The sequence below is a fragment of the Gracilinanus agilis genome, chromosome 1 (genome assembly GCF_016433145.1).
Source record: "Gracilinanus agilis isolate LMUSP501 chromosome 1, AgileGrace, whole genome shotgun sequence".
NCBI classification, from domain to species: domain Eukaryota; kingdom Metazoa; phylum Chordata; class Mammalia; order Didelphimorphia; family Didelphidae; genus Gracilinanus; species Gracilinanus agilis.
This window is the reverse complement of record NC_058130.1, coordinates 710810834-710829716: the sequence shown is the minus strand read 5'-3', so window position 1 is coordinate 710829716 and position 18883 is coordinate 710810834. Positions and strand designations below refer to the sequence as shown.

Here is an 18883-nt window from a genome sequence, read left to right as displayed (position 1 = left end):
AGAAGTTGTGTACCTACAAAGAAAAATGGTAGCAGGGGGGCAGCTAGGTGCCTCAGTGGATACAGAGCCAGGCCTAAAAGTGGGAAGTCCTAGGTTCAAATGTAGCCTTGGACACTTCCTAGCCATGTGACCCTGGACAAGTCATTTAACCCCCCTTGCCTAACCCTTGTTGCCCTTCTACCTTGGAATCAGTGATGGATTTGATTTGGGGGGGAGTTTAAGCATTAGGAGGCCATCTTCTCTGAGAAAATGTTGTGCCTTCATGAGTAGCACCTTAGCCCAGGAGAAAGGATATGTGAGTTCCTAGGACAGCTGATACCCAGAATGCGAGGAAGGGTGGTGAGAAATGACAGAGGCAGAGATGATATGGTCCTTGAGGAGATGGATCATGTTAAAGGCATGAATAAGACTGGGCCACAGGGTAATTTCTACCATGTCATAATTCTTCTGCCAACATGGCTTTCTTCATGAAGTAATAATTGTTTTGTTTGTTTGTTTTAATATAGCTGCCTCATTTTATTTTTTTTATTTATTACCAACTCATTCCTTTTATTATTATTTTTTAAGCCCTTACCTTCTGTCTTAGAATCAATACTGTGTATTGGTTCCAAGGCAGAAGAGTGGTAAAGGGCTAGCCATGGGGGTTAAGTGACTTGCCCAGGGTCACACAGCTAAGAAGTACTTGAGGCTAGAGTTGAACCCAGGACCTCCTGTATCTAGACCTGACTCTCCATCCACTGAGCTATCCAGCTACCCCTCCTTTCATTATTTTTTAATTGCATGTAGAAGCAATTTTTTTAATGTTTTCATTTTTAGGGGAAAGGATGAAAGGTAGAGCACGATCTCCAAAGGTGATTACCTACACATTGGTTAGATCCTTGATAGTATATTAACTATACTAACTTGATAACTTTAAAAGCTGCTTACCCCCTTGAGTGACACAGACAATAAAGAAGGGACAAATAAAGGTAGACCCACAAATCAGAAAATAAAATTCGGAATAGACTGGAAAGGAATAGGAATGACAAAGATGAAGCAAAGAAAAGCTTATTAGAAAAAGATATAATAAAAGAAATTTAACAAAAATCAGACATCGGGGGAAAAGGTTTTGAACTAATGTCTTAACAACTGAGTTAGGAAAGAGAAAGGACAAAATAGGGAGAGTATGGATAGCAGCATTTTAAAAGAAATTGGCTTGTGTAAAATCCAGGCACCAGGGAAAGGGTAGTCAAAGGACCCAGGGAGGAGATGAGCTCCTATGTGGGAAGCAATTAGCATCAATGTCATTTCAGAAGAATCCAGAAATTCATAGATTTAGAATTAAAAGGGACTGAGGGCAGTCAGTGAAATGAGAACCAGGCCTAGAGACGGGAGGCCCCGAGTTTAAATTTAGCCTCAGACCCCTCCCAGCTATGTGACTCTATGCAAGTCTTTTACCTCCTATTGCTTAGCCCTCTCCACTCTTCTGCCTTGGAAGTGATACACATTATTGATTCTAAGATGGAAGGTAAGAGTTAAAAAAAAGAAGAAGAATTAAAGGGTCCTTGGAGGCCACCTTGTCCAACCCCTTCATGTAACAAATGAAAATTAAGGCCTAGTTGGGATTAAATGACTTGTCCAAGGTCATATAGGTATGTAAATTGCAGGAGGTCCATTGCTGTATTCTCTACACTCTGCTCGCAGGTAAGCTAAGTTTAACCTCTGCCACTGACCAACCATCATGAGTTGAGAACATTCTTCGGGGCAGACTTGCCTTCCTAAGGACAGCAAAGCCAAGTTCAGTGTTTAGTTCAGCACCTGCACCTCTGGGACATGCGACTCCACCATTTGGAGCTTCTTTATGGCTGTGGATCCCTTTGAGTTCTTTCAGCCCTGCATGAGAGCTCCCCAGACAAGCAACCTGAGAGTCAAATCCCCAAATCACCACCTGTTTGCAGCCCAAGCTTCTGGGGCTGCCCCCCCCCAGGCTTGGGGCTCAGGAACAGCACTTGACCTACTTGTCTTCTCTCTCCAGGTGCTGCGGTATTTCGACTACGTCTTTACTGGCGTCTTTACCTTTGAGATGGTGATCAAGGTGAGTTCTGAGAGCTGGGAACGAGGAGCCCAGGCCTGGGCTGTGGCTTCTGGAAGAAAAGTGGGGCTGGGCTGGGCTAGGGAAAGAAGTTCCCAGTCCAGAGACTCTGATGGCCTCCATGACTGGGGCTGCAAGAGAAAGAATATCTAGGGGGCAGCTGAGTAGCTCAGGCCTAGAGACAGGAGGTCCTGGGTTCTAATCTGGTCTCAGACACTTCCCAGCTGTGTGACCCTGGGATTGCCTAGCTCTTACCGCTCTTCTGCCTTGGAACCATTACACAGTATTGATTCCAAGATGGAAGGTAAGGGTTTAAAAAGAGAGAGAGAGAGGACCCAGAAGAATGGTGTTCTAAGCACTGCAGAAGAAGGGAGCGTGGCTTCTTGGAGGCCATATCTTTGGTGATTGATATTTTATAAGCACTTTGCATCATGTACTGTAAGCTGTTGTTTTTGTTATAATCGCTATGTTCAATCGCTAGGCACTTGGAATACAAAGACGGGAGGGAAAGAGAGGGGAAGGGGAGGAAAGAGAAGAGAAGAGAGAAGAGGGAAAAGGGAAAAGGGAAGGGAAGGGAAGACAACCCCACCCCACACACACACTCAGGAGTTTACTTTTTACCAGAAGATACAGTAAACAGATAAGTAAGTAGTACACCTTTCAAGAGGGGAAGAGAAGGCATTAAAGACTAGGAGATTAGGAAAAGCATCTACATACCTCCAGGGGGTCCCTATAACCTCCAGGATGAAATATAAAAATCCTGTTTAGTTTTTAAAAGCCTTTCACAACCTTTTTCAGTCTTCTCTTTTATTCCCCTCCATACTCTTCATAACCCCCTGTCCAGCCACACTGGCCTCTGCTGTTCCTCCAATTCAGCACTCCATCTCTTACTCCATAGCTTTGCACTGGCTGCCCCTTGTGCCTAGAATCGATCTTCCTCTTCACTCCCAAGCTTCTCTGGCTTCCTTCCAGACTCAGCTCAAATCCTTCTTTCTGCAGGAAGTCTCCTCCTGGCCCCCCTCTTTCTCTCTCACTCCTAGAGTCTTCCCTCCTAGACTGCCTCCTGTCCATTCTTTTATTTATCTTGTATGTCCATGGGATTTGCATGGTGTCTCCTCCATTATACTGGGAGGTCCTTGAGAAGAATAAGGCCTGTGTTTGGGCCGTTTGTTGTATCTATCCCTGGCGCCTGGCACAAAGTAAGCATTTAATAAGATGAGGCAATGATAGAAGGACGTCATACCTGACCTATGCCTTAAATAGCAGTGAGGGCTCTAAGGTGTAGACATTCTTTATCATCTCCTTCGTTATCTTAGATTAGGAGGCCAAGTTGGATGGTTTTTGATGAGAAATAAGCACGACTAAACCTTCCCCCATTGCTCCAAAACAAAAAGGAACAGGGGGAGGGTGTTGGGAAGGGAGTCTGCTGGAGTAGAAAAGAACTGGTTTGCCAGTTTGAAGGCAGCTACCTGGGGCTGATCATCCAAACTGGAGGAGACAAAAGGTCAGCTGAAAAGACCAGTGGAAGATCCACACTTCACAGTCCGAGGAGAGTCCAGGACCGCTGGATACAAAGGCGGGGGCTACAGCTTCCTGCAACAAGAACACAGGGACTTTGGGTGATCCCACCCAGCCCTCACCTCCCCGCTCTCCAGGACTTGGAGAGGACAAGCAGGGGACCCTATTAGCCCCACGTTCCTTCAGGATCAATACCATTCCTCCATTGTACCCTGGCTGATATCCATGAGGCAACATTTTCCTTCAGAAAGAGGAGCATTTGGGCTGGTGCCCCATCCAGCACCCCTGTCCAAGGAGGGGTCATCAGGCCAACTCCATCTGCCTTTTTTCCTTTCACCTGTTTCTTTGCTTTTCTCCAAAAGCAGATATAAAATTGAGCACCTGTGTTAGTGCACACACACATGTTCTACCACGAATGAGGACACAAACAAACCCAAAGAGCCAGTCGCCCTGCGCCCCGCCATGAGCTGGGCCAGTATATAAGGTTCCAGAACTCTCACTGCTTTGTTCTCTCCCCACAGATGATCGACTTAGGGTTGGTCCTCCACCAAGGAGCCTACTTTCGGGACCTCTGGAACATCTTAGATTTTATTGTGGTCAGTGGGGCTCTGGTGGCATTTGCCTTCACGTAAGTTTGCCAGCAAGCCTCCTGCTTGCCTATCCTCCCCGCTCCCTTCCTGGGTCTACTCCCCTCTGACTCGGGGGAAGAAGGTTCTGTAGCGATGGGGCCAGGTGGATTTGGGGTACAGGATGCACCCTGTAGCCAGGAAGTATTTGAACTGGCTTTTTGCATGACGTCCACCATGGGGGAAAGAACCTGTCTGTCTCCCTCATCCAGCAATGGTACCTTACCTCATCACCCAAGCCTATTGCTCTGCTGCTGGTCTCAGGCTAGCCTTGCTGGAACATCTCACTCACTCATTCTCTGGGTTCAGCCCTGAGCAGCTGTCCCTTTGGGTTCCCCCAAAGAGACAATCAGGAGCAGAATGTGCATGAGGATTCTGGGGCCCAGAGTCTCCCTATGCAGTAGGGATGGTGCATCTCCTCCATGTAAACATGACCTCTCCCTGCATTCCCAGAGCACTGTTTCCCTCCTAAGGGCAGTGCTTCATTTTGGTACTCCAAAATGGCCCTAGAATGCCTGAGTACTGGGGCAGTCATTGAGCCTCCAAGGTGGTGGAAACTATTCTAGTACAGGACAGCCCAAGCCATAGACAGTTGGGCTGAGGTGAGCCAGCTTTGGTGGCTTCTAGCTAAGAAGGGAAGCCAGGCTTCTTGGGGCTTGGTTTCTGGGATGCTTATGCTCAGTATCTTCAGGGGCGAGCCCACAAAGAAAGGGTCTCCAAGCCAGAGCCCTCCTAGGCTCTTTGCCTTGAGGTTATGGTAGCCTTTTGCCTCCTCTTTTCCTGCCCATCTTGCCTTTAATTCCTCTCTGGCAGATCTGGAGGGGCTGGCAAGGTGAGTCATCACTCGAACAACAAATACAATACCTGGTTTGGAGGCTAAGACTTCCTAAAATTGTACAAGGTGACCTATTTTCCATGGAACCTTATGGAGGGGCCTTATGGGCCACCCTCCATTTTTATATCAGAGACAGGTTTGTTTATGTGACTAGGTCCTAATCATTAGTGTGCATCTGCTTTTGAGTGAACAGTAGCCAGAATTGCTATTGTTCAGAGCTCAGCAGACAAAAAAGAAGATTCCTTAATGAAGCCAAAAAGTTGAATATCGAAGCTTCCATTATTTTTAGTTTTGTCCTCCTCAGTCTCACTCTGTTCCTTTCTTTCTGTCTCTGTCTGTCTCTCTTTCTCTCTCTTTCTCTTTCTCTCTGTCTCTGTACCCCAGAATTTCTTTTGATGTGAAGCTGACTCTGAGTACTCATTCTGGATTTAGGAACTTTGGCCCTGCTGAGGGCCGGGGTAGAGAGAGCCTCTGTAAATTAGTCTGGCGGCTAGAAAAGTGAATCCAAGCTGGGGAGTGAGGTTGTCACAACCAGGAACCTCTGAGGAAGTCCCAAGGCCTAGCTCTTCCCAAGTAAAACTTTACTTATTGCAGCAAAGGAAGGACGAGTATGTTCTAAGTGTCTTTTGGATTTCAAGACAAGTGGTGCACATCATGGCTCCATCTTCACCATGAACAAAAGCCTACGTGCCCCTTTGATGTGTCAGGCTGTAGCTAAGTGGTGCTACATGGGCTCCTATGTGGAGGGGAAAGGGCTGCCTCCTGTTTAGTTAGGGTCTCACTCCTTGAAGAGACATTCATCTCCATCCATTCATCCCCATTATTCATAAGCACTTTGTCCAAACCCTTTGCATGCTCTGTGTCTATTACCCAGTTCTCTTTCCATGACTCCATCATGGTCCATACAGGAAAGATCATGCTGGGGCTGTTAGTTGGGTGTCTTGTGTGGACTTCATCATCAAATTAACCATGACTTTCTTCTCTCAACCTTTACCAACACTGAAAATCTTCAGCCTAGGAATCAGCTTTTCCTGAAAAATGTTTCCTTGTCTCCTTCCCAGTGGGCAAAAGATCTCTGACCTATATAATGGACAGATGCCAAAGGAAACCATCACCTAGCCTCTCTGAGAGGGTCAGCCTACACGATCTCTGAGGTTGTTCTAGATAGAAATCCTGAGGCCCTAAGTCTGGACTAAATGTGGCGCACACCGTGTACTGCTCCATTGTCCCTCCCTTGAATTACTGCCCATCCTGGAGAGTAACTTCCTGGAAGATATGAGGAGCTATATTGACACTCTCAGACCTTTAGGGAGCCATGGAAGCTATTGGCGTTTTGGTTTACACATGAGTAAATTGGGGGGAGGGTGATTTGAAAGAACTCTATTTCCCCTAACCATTCCTAATAAGCTTTACTAAAGCAAATTAAATTTTTTTTCACGAATGTGGTAAACTCTTAAGCACATATTATCAAGTTTCTAACTCAGAAAGGGACTTATTAAAGGTATTGAGGCTAGCCTCCCACTCTTTCTCAGTACAAAATCTTAGAATCCTAGAATTGGGAATTTCAGAGACCACAGGGTACATCTAGCCCAAGTTCTATCAAAATATAATTCTTTGCTTTGTAATGAATGCTGGCCTAAAAGTCCAAAGACCTTGGCCATTCTCAGGCTGTGAGAACTTGGGCAGACAGAGGCAGCAGACCCAGTTTTAAATCCTAGCTTTGATACATACTACTTGTGTGACTTTGAACCCTTCCTGTGCCCTCTCTTGGGGCCTCAGTTTCCCCAGTTACGCCATAAAGGGTTTGAGCTGGATGACTTCTGATGTCTCCTTAGGTGCTAGCATGCTGGAATTCTATTGCTAAAGACAAATGTGAGGCAGCTTTACACACTTATTCATCTTGTACAGGTAGACTTTGTTTTAAATCACCCTATGTATGAACTTGTGGGTTTACACAGAGAGCAATTTAAGGGGATGATTCTTCATTTTGCAAAAAGATTTGCCATAAGTCCTCTAAATATCAAGCTTCCTACGCACATTTACAACAAAATTAATTACGAAAATTAGATTTGTACTCAGTTTATTGGGAACATGGCTCTTTTGGAAACTGAGCTACACCTCAAAGCTATAATGCAGAACAGACTTCTCAAAAATATTTTTTTGAGACTTTGGTTTTGAGATGTCCTAAAGCTCCTCTCCCTCTTTTCTCCTTCCCCCTCAATTAATCTTTGACCAAAAAAAAAGGAAAGGAGAAACTTAGTGACAGAAAGAATTTGGGAGGTTCCTTCTAGTATTATGTATTCTTGTGAGGACTTACGTTTAAGGACTTACATTTACTACCTAGGTGACCTTGAACAAATCATTAATATTTCTGGGTCACAGGGCAGCTAGATAGCACAGTGAATAGAACACTAGGCCTGGAGACAAGAGGTCCTGGGTTCAAATCTGTGTGATCCTGGGCAAGTTACTTAACCCAAACTGTCTAGGCCCTTATTGCTCTTCTGTCTTAGAACTGATACTAAGACAGAAGGTAAGGGTTTAAACACACACATATACACACATTTCTAGGTCTCAATTTCCTTAGCTGTAAAATGAGTAGAGACAAAATTATTCATCAGGTCCTCTCCAGCTCTATCTCCTTTGGTTCTCTAAATTGATCCTACTTTCTATGGGAACCCAAGGAATTGAGATGGGAGGAAGAAAGAAAGTCTTTGCTTTCTCTAAGAATATGAAACATATTTCTAATGGAAAAGCCAAACTCTTTGGGTGCTGCCTTCAGTTTTGAATTCAGGCTAGAGTCATGAGTGGGCCAGGCATTGTCTCTTGAGTCCCAGAGTGGATAGGGATAGAGACCCTAAATCCTGCACTCTCTTGTCGCAACCAACAGGAAACTCTGAGCTTTCCTGGGAAATGACCCTGGAAACTCTCTAACTAGTTGCATTTTTCCCATCTTCTGCCTCTAAATGTCTTCCTTCCTTACAGGGGCCTCTGATTTTCCTCTTTGCTTTTAAATATCTCTTGGAGCACTTTTCTGCCAATAGGAAAACTGGAGGAGAGTCAGAGCCTCTAAACTCAAGTGCCTTTCCTTCTTGGCCTTACAACTTTTTACCATTGGTTCAATACACTCTTCTGTCCCGAGCACCCCTCTACATACAGACCACCATTCCCCCATCCCCAACAGATGCTGAGCAAACCTCAGTATGCCAAAAGCTGTTAGGAGAGTATGGCTTCAATGCTACTTACTCCAAGAGCCTTCAGCTTCCTCATCCCAGGCAGGTAAAAAGCCAAAGCAAGTATTACCCCTTTGGGAGGCAGAAACCAATCCCAAGGGTCTCGTGGTTTGTCCAAAATTGTGCAAAAAAAGGAAAATGGAACGGCAGGATTCAGGACACTGAGGTAGTACATGGCTAGAGGAACCAGCTAACAAAAGCCACAAATGGACCAAAAGCTTAGGTTGGGGTTCAATTTCAGAAGGATTTTTTTCTCCATTATTGCCTCCCTCTCTCTGTCCTCTCCAAACACCAACACCTAGAGTGTAAATGTTGCTCTCGTGTGTTCCATTGACCGTGTCACACTCACTGTGATTTACCCTGTCGCACTGTAGCAGACTCAAGGCAGTTTTATTTCAGGGCCAGACAATGGACATTTCTCAACAGCTGGAGTTTTATTACGCCTCAGTCCCCATCCACTGCCAAGAGCCCATCTGGATCTGTTGCTCTAGCCAGTGAAGAGGAGGGCCCAGGGGCAGTCTGATTGTCCTCCCATCTCCTCTGACTGAAGCAAGAGGGGCAATGATGCTAATCATGGCCAGCCTCAGAGTCTGTGCTGGGCAGCTTCCAGCTTTTGCTTCCTCTTCAAAGGTCCTTCTCCAGCTGCCTGTGAGAGGAGCCAGTGTTTGGCCAGTATGGAGAATTTCTGACTTACGGAAAATGAACATAAGCTGTTGCCTTTTTTGAGGGTGGATTTGGGATAAGGCAAACCAAGGCAGGTATTTCAAATTGATGCCCAGACAATTTTAATCCTCCTTATGGGTCCAGATATGAGATTAGAAGGATCCCACAGATCTTTAGTATTTCCCCAGTCCTTACCTATTGCCTTGGACAACTGTTTTCATAAAGAAATTCTCGAGGTCTTCCAAGTTATTTGTTAAGGCCATGGAGTAATGCTCCTATGGCCCTTATTCCCAGCCCTCTCTCTACTAGTTGACTCTATTTCCTAATCTGATTTGGGGCCATCTTTGCCATGCCCTAGGTAATTAATTCTCTCTTAAAGAGCACTACATTTGGGTTCAGAGGACCCAAGTCTGATTCCTAGCTCTGCCTCTTACTACCTATGACCTTGGGCAAGTGAGTCATTTAATCCACCAGATCTCAGTTTTTCAGCTGTAAAATGAGGGATTTGAATTAGATAATCTCTGAGGTCCCTTATGGCTCCAAATTCATGATCCTATGGTCCTTTTTCTCCTAGAAAAATCCATCCCACTTGGAGTAGCAGCCTGAGAAGGACTTCTTTATATGTGTGTTCTGGGCTGGACCCCAATGGGAAAGGTGTCTTTTAAGAGCCAAGAAGCTCTTAATAAGCCCCTCCAGATGGTGCTCTTGCCTTTGGAAACCCCGTGGCCCTGAACCCTCTTGGTGTTTGAGGCATGGGGAAGTTGTGTCAGTTGTGGAGTAGTGCCTATTAGAATAGGGATATTAGAACTTAACTAAGCAATAGGTAAAGGAGTAAGTGTCTCAGACTGTAGTTCTACTCTTGCTTAGCCAAACAAGTGCCTCCCTAGAGTTTGTGAGGCCAGAAAGCAGCACGATTAACACCCAGAGCAACTTTCTAAAATTACTTTTTAAACAAAAAAAAAGCATCTTCTTACTTCCAAAGACAGAACAGGAGTCCAGAGGAAACCCTCATGCCAAAGCAAGGAGAAAGGTGTTGTTTAGGCATGTGTTGTGTGTTTTTTCTTTTGAGGTCGCTCACCTCTACTTGTCTCTCCCTCTCACCGCCACGTGAAACAGGAGTACTGCACGGTAAAGTCTCTCTTTCTGTCTCTCTTTTTCCTTCTCTCATTCTCTCTCACCCTAATGCACTCCTTTTATTTCTATATGTTTTCTCTTTTTCTATGTTTGTGGTTGCCTACCTGTTACTTTGAGTCATAGAGTTTGAGACTCAGTCTCTCACCTCCACTCCCCAAATAGGTGAAAGTTGGGGAGCATAACAGAAACACCTGAAAGAGGCTTCGAATTGAACATTTAGGTTGAAAGTCAGGATTCCTGGCTCACCCAGCCACTGACACGAAGATTTTTCTGATGGTGTGTGCCTCAGTTGCCCATGTAGAGATAAAGCTAGTGAGAGAAATAGCAACTGCATACAAAGAATTTTGGGAGCACTAATGAAGAAAAATAAGAGAAAGGCATATCTTTTCCAGATTTTATCTTCATTTGCATTAGAGCAAGCCTGAGGAAGGTAGGTGGATTTTATCTGGACAAGATCCTTCAGCCCATACACAAGAGGGCAGTGAATAGCTAGACATCCTGCCTTACCCCCCACCCCCCACCCTCACCCCGGTCCCCAGGGAAAGGCAAGCATTCCATTGGTACTTCTGCCCCTTGAACACACACAAAACTGGTGTGTTGAAAAGCTAGTTCTTTATTTATCCGGAGTATTTAACCCCAGGGTTCAATTCTGCCATGCAAGAGAAAGTTCTTCATGTCAAATGGAAAGGGCTAAAGTTGGTCTTAAGGCATTTTAAAAACAGGTCATTGTGGCTCTCGGGAAACTTATGATAACTGGCAAATAAGTGATAGCCCTGGGGCTCTGGAGAAAGGGCCTAGATAGGCACCTCACTTCTGCTTATGAAGTGACAATCCTACCTTGAAGAAAGAGGGACTCTCTCCCTCAGGAAGTGTCTATTTTTTTTAGCCTTTCATTTTTTTTCTTCCCAGAAAAGAGAAACAAAAACCTAGGAAAGATTAAGTATTTAGCTAGAATAAAGAAGTCTTTTTTCACTTGGGTCTCATACTGACCCTGCCACCACCTGCCTTCCTATGGAGATATGGAGACGGCCCTGTCCAAGGTCCTGAAGCACGGCTTTGGTAAGGGATAAGCCTGTAGGCAGGAAAGGAGCCACTAGTGACCCACCACAGACTTAGCAAATTTTATTTGGAATCTCTCAGACCCTGTATTTGTTGGTTGTGAGCTGGGCTGGCTCCTAGATAGCCTCTCCAGACAGTCCTCTAGAAAGATAGGGAGGGACATAAAGTCCCTGGGGAGAGTGAGCCCAATTAGGAAAAACACCAAGGACCAAGTAGAAGTCTTGACTTCAACTCTTGACAACCCAGTCTGTTTATTTGTTTTTCCCCCACATGGGCTTTCAAGCTATTTGAGCTTCAGCATTTGATTGAAAAAGCAGTTTACCACCTCTTCTAGGAATTCTTTTTAGGGCCAGGGAGAGTTTTGTTTGCGAATAGAGATGGAATGAGAAAGACACAAAGGTCTGAAATATATCCACATCTTTGGCTCCTTTTTTGCATGTCCCAAAGAGAAAGATCTTGTTTTTTAGGTGATCTCCACCTTCCAAAAACAAATATATTGGTCACCAAAGCTGCTTGGATTTCTAGTGAGGACCTCCTGTTTAATACTCAAAGAGACAAGCTAGAGTTCATCCAGAAGAGGGCAGTCAGGATGGGAAGGGGGCTAAAGGCTTATGCTAAGATGGGTTGAAAGAGCCATTGATGCTAAGCTGGAGAAGAGAACACTCAAGAGAAAGTATAGTAGCTGTCTTCAAGTACTTACAGTACTGTTATGTGGAAGAATCATCAGACTTTTCCTGCTTGGTCTCAGAGGGACAATGAATAGAAGTTACAGAGACAGATTTAGACTCCATAAAAGGAAAAAATTCCCATCAGTTAGAATGCCCCAAAGGTGAAGGGACTGCCTCAGGTTGGTTCCCTGTCACTGAAAGTCTTTTAAGTGAAGACTGGATGAAAACTTATTAGGAATTTGCTGTTAAAGTTTGGGTTGGTCTAGATGACCTCTGAGGTCTCTGCCAATGCCTAGGACTTTGGTTTTGTGATTCTGTGACAATCTGTGGAGGCAGGAATCTTCACACCTAGCTGTGTCAGGCCCTGAGGGTTAAAAGAGTTCACAGATCCCATCCTGGTAAGTGCCCATGTTTCAAAAAAGCTCCAGAGCTGAGAACAATAAGGAGATGAGTTTCCAACATGTTCCAGAGCACAGGGCCAAAAGAGAAGCTAGTCTATTTCTCCTCTAAAAGAGGCCAAGTTCACGTAATTCCCAGGTGTTTGAATCTACCATACTCTTAGAGGGCAGGGGTGCTTAGGGATAGCCGGTTGGAGACCCCTAACACCCCAATGGTGAATTTGAGTTTTGCTCTCTCTTGCCCCCTTTTCCTCTACAGTGGCAATAGTAAAGGAAAAGATATCAACACCATTAAATCCCTTCGGGTCCTCCGGGTGCTGCGGCCTCTCAAAACCATCAAACGACTGCCAAAACTCAAGGTGAGATGGGAGCTTGGACCACCAAATAGCACTGCAATGGTCGAATGAGTGCCCTGAAGTTCTCTGAGTCCCCTGAAAACACAAACCTTCATCACAGTCTCAGAGAAAGCAGACTCAGCACTAGTACCTGACTGAGGGACCTTAAACTTCTCTATGTTTTTTATATTTTTTTATATTATTTCCTTGGCTCTATGGCGGGAGTAATAGGTAAATGCAGTGATGTCACTGAAGTGCCCTGGCACACCTATCTGGGGAGTGAAAAGCACCTTGGCTCATGAGTCGGAGGTTCTACATTTGAATCTCAGCTCTCCTACCTAGAGTTAGGCTTACTTTGTGTGACCTTAGGAAAGTCATTTTACTGTTCTGAACCTCAGTTTTCTCTTCCAGAAAATGAGAAGTTTAGACCAGATGGTCACAAAGATCTTACCCAGCTTGAAATCCCTGGAGCCTTTGAAAATTGAAGCTCAGCTAATAATGTTAGAGAGTGATATAATAATAATAGCTACCGGGGCAGCCAGGTGGCTCAATGGATACTCAGGTCTGGAAGTGGTTCTGGGTTCAAATGTGACCTCAGATCCTTCCTAGCTATGTGACCTCGGACAAGTCACTTCACTCCGAGTGCCTAACTCTTACTGCTCTTCTGCCTGGGAACCAATACTTAGTATTAATCTTAAGAGAGAGGCTAAGGGTTTTAAAATAATAAAAGTATTATTATAGTTAACATTTATATAATGCTTACTATATGCCAGGCATTGTACTAAATGCTTTATAATTATTCTTTGGGTCCTCACAATAGCCTTCTAAGGTATTCTTGTTATTCCCTTTCTACCTGTAAGGAAACTGAGGCAGAAGTTAAGTGACTTGCCCAGGGTCACACAGCTAATGTCTCAGGAGATTTTTCAATTTAAGTCTTCTTAATACCAAACCCAGTGCTCCATATTCTGTGACACGAGGAATCTTATTCCCCAAAGGAGTTGGGAGGAAAGCAAAGGGAAAGATAGGGAGGTCTGCAGGATAAGCAGACAAAAAACACTTGGGAACTTAAGATAGCGAGGTTAAGCGTCATTACATGAAGAAGAAGATGAGACTTACAAGCTTGGAGAATGAAGAGATTTGCCCTGGAAGTGGTGCTTCCTGGGAAAGCAGTATGGCTGAACTCGCCTCCTAAACAAGCCCTAAGGAACATTGTCTCCCCAGTCTTCCCTCTGAGATAGTATGAAAGTTGCCCCTTTGTAGAAGAGTCAGGAATGGGCTCCTGCTTGGAGGGTGGGGGGGGATGGCAGAATGGGGAAAGTGGCAGGAGAGGGTCGCACTTCAAAGGCACCCTTCCTTTCTGCCTGGAGAGACCATGAGAAGCTGGGCTTGCAGATCAGCTGTCCAGGACAGGGAGGGTCTTCTCTTTGGATGGGTGTACTGCTCTCTTCCCTGCCCCCTCTCCCTTGACACCAGCCCTCCATCCTGGGCCCCGTCCGACCCCGTGTGCTCTTCCCTCCTCCCAGGCCGTGTTTGACTGTGTGGTGAATTCCCTTAAAAACGTCTTCAACATACTCATCGTCTATATGCTCTTCATGTTCATCTTTGCTGTGGTGGCTGTACAGCTCTTCAAGGGCAAGTTCTTCCACTGTACAGATGAGTCCAAGGAGTTTGAGAAAGACTGCCGGTGGGTCCCCATTCCTCCCCCTACCCCCCCTGAGCTCTCCGGCCCTGGACCAGGGAAGGCATCCCAAGAACCTTTCTAAATAGCTCAGCCTCAGCTTGGAAACCAGGATGATGATGGGTTACCACCCAGATCCTTGATGAGACCCAGCTTTCTGCCTCACTTGGTTTTCCAGTGAAATGGCCATTCTCCCTGAAGACCTACATTAGGTCTGGCCTTTTCCTAGGTGAAGGAAGAAAACAACAACTATGTGGCCTTTGGGTCATGCAACTCTGGGAATGTGCCTCGCTTTAAGAACCTCCTTGGGGGAAGAGAGGGCAACTAGATAGCTCAGTGGATTGAGAGCCAGGCCCAGAGATGGGAAGTCCTGGATTCAAATCTGGCCTCAGACCCTTCCTAGCTGGGTGGCCCTGGGCAAGTCACTTAACCCCCATTGCCCAGCCCTTACCATTTTTCTGCCTTAGAACCAATCCACAGAATTGATTCTAAGATGGAAGGTAAGGGTATTGATTAAAAAAAAAAAAAAGAATCCTTTTCCCCAGTTTTGGAATGAGGGGAAAGAAATCTGATTGGCTGCATTGCCCATATTAGGAGCTATTGCTGCTTGGCTTGAAATTAGCCAGCCCCCATTCTGTACCCCTCACTCCTGTGCTATCCCCTTCAGGGGCGCTGGTGCCTTCACAACATCTCACCCCACCTGCAATAACTGCCCAGGATAAGCTACTTCTCCACTGGAAGCCTTCACTTCCCTCTCAGAGTCCAAGGATATGGCTCCAGAGGGCTTCTCCTGGGTCCAGTGACAGTGTCTCACTCCTCTTTCTCAGGGGCAAGTATCTCCTGTATGAGAAAAATGAGGTGAAAGCCAGGGATCGAGAATGGAAGAAGTATGAGTTTCATTACGACAACGTGCTGTGGGCTTTGCTGACCCTTTTCACCGTGTCCACCGGAGAAGGCTGGCCACAGTAAGGGCTTGGGGGCTCCTGGCTTCCCCCATGGATGACAATTAGGGACTTCTCTGGGACTTGAGGCAGTGGGGCCTTTCGTCTCAAAGCTGTCTAATTCAAGACCTGGGTGTTTTGTCAGAGCCACCACCATGTTCTTCCAAGTGACCCCAAATGTGCATGTTGACTTTGGTCCTCTGCCTGCTGCATCTCTAGGTCTGCTTCCTATATAGACAGAAAGGCCTAAGAGGGGATTTAGCATAAACTGAGGCTGAGGGCTGACCTCCAAGGTCAGGGAACTTCAATGAGAAGACACTGCCAGCTTTCAGTGAAGAAGCCTGAAAAAACAATGGCTGGCTAAGCAGGGATCAGGCTCAGGTGAGCCAAGGAAGCAGGATACCACAGAGAGAGACAGATTTCCCAGGACCCCCTCATGCACACATGCATCCCTAATACTCACACATATCAGAAAGGAGGCATAGATCTACAGACCACAAAAAAATAGCATGACAGGTTACCCTATTAATGGGCCAGATCTTACTTTGTTAACTTCCTTATTTCATTTTTTTACTTCTTTATATTTCTTTCCTTTCATCATCACCTCTTCCCATCCTTCCCTTCTCAATTCCATCCCCTCCCATCCATCCTGCCCCACTTCCCTCCTTTGGTCCCCTTTATCCCTGCCCTGCCCCATCTCTTCCTTTCTTCTTTTCTTTGTTATCCTTCCCTCCCTCCTCTTTTAACAGGGTTCTCAAACACTCAGTGGATGCAACTTTTGAGAACCAGGGTCCCAGCCCTGGGTACCGGATGGAGATGTCTATCTTCTATGTCGTCTACTTTGTGGTGTTTCCATTCTTCTTTGTGAACATTTTTGTGGCCTTGATCATCATCACCTTCCAGGAGCAGGGAGACAAGATGATGGAAGAGTACAGCCTCGAGAAGAATGAGGTGCAAACTGCTAATCATCCCTCTCCCCTCTTCATTTCACAATTTAGAAAATAAGGCTGGGGGCAGTTAGGTGGATTGAGAGCTAATCCTAGAGTTGGGAGGTCCTGGGTTCAAATCTGGCCTCAGACACTTCCTAGCTGTGTGATCCTGGGCAAGTCACTTAACCCCCCATTGCCTAGCCCTTACTACTCTTCTGCCTTAGAACCAATACATAGTATTGATTCTAAGACAGAAGGTAAGGATTTTAAAAATAAAAAATAAGGCTATTTCTACAGGGCATCAGTTAGAAGGCAGAAAAGGAGGGGATTCTGAATGTTAACACCTTATTGAGAAAGGAAAGCAAGTCTAGGAGGAAAAATATTGACCCAGAGATTGGCAGGGCCTGGCCTTGTTCCCTTGGTACCACCAATTCAGTGAGTGGATGACCAAGTTGAGGATTTCTCCAGAAGAGAAAAGATTACCTTGCCCACCTTCCTTCTGTTCCTTCCTTCCAGAGAGCCAGGATAAATGAAATCTCCCATGGAAAGGACTTGATATTTTAGGGCAATATCTTACAAGATATTATTGGTTTATTCTTGAAGATGCAATGGTGGCAGTATAGCTGCACCTTCCTTTCATGGGGAACATAAAGATTCCCAAGAAGCTGGGAAGCAAAGGAGGCAGTTTCTTTTTCTGACGAGGCTCAGAGATCTGGAATCCGTAGCTGTCTCTGTCTTATGGTTAGATCTCTCTCTGGGGCTCTGCAGGGTCTGAGCTGGTCTTTGAGATTGAGGAAGTTGGAAAACTAGATACAAGATCACTTAAAGAATGGAAGGGTGAGCTTGGAGGGGGAGGAGGGATCACACCTAAGTCTGAGAGGTGTGCATGGGGATGAAGTCGATCCAGTGAACGTTAGAAAAGGAAGGATTGAGGAGGAGCCAAGAATGGGGTCTATAGCCTGCTTCTCCTCTCTCCCAGATCATCCACTACTCGCATTCCCTCTTTCCCTCTCCTTCCCTTCCTTCCTCGCTCTCCCTCCCATTTTCCTCTTCCTCACATCTTTCTCACCTTTTTCCCTGCAGAGGGCATGCATAGACTTTGCCATCAGCGCCAAACCCCTGACGAGGCACATGCCTCAGAACAAGCAGAGTTTCCAGTACCGCATGTGGCAGTTTGTGGTGTCCCCTCCCTTTGAATATACAATCATGGCCATGATAGCCCTCAACACCATTGTACTCATGATGAAGGTGAGGTCTGACCACCGCCTGCTGGGGTAGAGGGAAAGGGGGAAAGGAGGAGGGGATGGGGGTAGGGGGAGGAGGGCTTTTCATCAAGACACTGGGCCAGCCTTTCAGTGAATGGGGGAGATTGGGAGCTCTAGCCTTGTCCTGGGTTCAAAATGAGTTGAGCATCCAACTGACTGGCTCTGTTTGCCTTCCCATAGTCAATGGCTTGCCCACCCCCTTCTCTCTTTCCTCTAGTTTGATGGCGCCACAACTGCTTATGACAATGCACTGAGGGTGTTCAACATAGTCTTCACGTCCCTGTTTTCTTTGGAGTGTATCCTGAAAATCATGGCCTTTGGGATCCTGGTAAGTCTAGCCACACGCTTTGCTGAGGGAGCACAAGGTGAAGAAGCCAGGGCAGGGAAGACTAGATGGCTTTCTAAGGCTCATTTCCACAGGCCCCACTGGCTATCTTACCAGGGATTCAAATATGAATCGCCTTGAGGGCCTGATTTTTTATGATCATAATTTGGGTTCATTGGATTTAGATTGGAATAAACTTTATTTTACAGATGAAGGGGAAAGGCCCAGAAAAGGAAGCAATTTTTCCATGATTGTACAAGCGATAAGTTCCCTAGTTCCTTGACATGAACAGTGGTTTACTTACTGAACATTCTTTATGGTTAAAAAATCCTTATCGGTGCTTTCTGTGCCTGGCACTGGCCAAAAGGAATGAATCAAATCCAGCCTCATTCCCACTAGTAACTCACAGTTTAAGGGAATGTATTCTTGAAGGGAGAAGGAACCTCAAGATTCTAACTTCCTCCAAACTACAGGTGTTGGTCAGCTTAAAGAGCCAATCTTCTGGGGGTGGGGGGGAGGCAGCTGGGTGGCTCAGTGGATTGAAAGCTAGGCCCAGAGACGGGAGTTCCCAGGTTCAAATCTGACCTCAGACACTTCCCAGCTGTGTGACTCTGGGCAAGTCACTTAACCCCCATTGCCTACCCTTACCACTCTTCTGCCTTGGAGTCAATAAGGTAAGGGTTTTTATTTAAAAAAAAAAAAAAAAAAAGCCAATCTTCTCACAGGAGCTCAGTGACCCTGTATGTTCCTAACAAGAACCTCAGTAGAACCTGCACTGAGAAGCCAGGTCAAATCACATCTGAGAGTCATTGGGCCTAACAGGCCCCCCCAACTTCTCTTCCAAAAAGAGCTGAGATCTTTTCCTAAATTCTCTTGGGCTTGGTTTCTAGCTCATACAAACAGTGTAAACAAATGGCTTCCTCTCAATAAGTCCCTACTTCACCATCTATGAAGTAGGGAGTGGGGAGTGGGGGAGAGGGAGAGAAATAAGCATTTATTAAACAAATACTAGATGCCGAGCACTGTACAAAGGACATTGCCAATTTCATCTCATTCGATCCTCACAACAGTCCTGGGAGGAGGGAGAAGTACTATGATTATCCCTGTTTTACAGTTGAGGAAACTGAGAGAGACCAAAGTTAAGTGACTTGCCCTAGGTCACTCAGCTAATAAATGTCTGAAGCCACATTTGAATTCAGGTCTAATTA

At 45.7% G+C, this 18883-nt stretch overlaps 1 protein-coding gene across 1 annotated transcript in view; it reads left to right on the top strand.

The window, feature by feature from the left end:
* CACNA1A (calcium voltage-gated channel subunit alpha1 A) overlaps positions 1–18883 on the top strand; it is a 143794-nt gene that overhangs the window by 65672 nt on the left and 59239 nt on the right. Inside the window, exons 23-30 of the mRNA XM_044685076.1 lie at positions 2015–2074; positions 4111–4217; positions 12462–12561; positions 14061–14221; positions 15043–15180; positions 15906–16107; positions 17169–17333; positions 17568–17678. Coding sequence (XP_044541011.1) covers positions 2015–2074; positions 4111–4217; positions 12462–12561; positions 14061–14221; positions 15043–15180; positions 15906–16107; positions 17169–17333; positions 17568–17678 — 1044 coding nt within the window. The remainder of the gene's footprint in view (positions 1–2014; positions 2075–4110; positions 4218–12461; positions 12562–14060; positions 14222–15042; positions 15181–15905; positions 16108–17168; positions 17334–17567; positions 17679–18883) is intronic.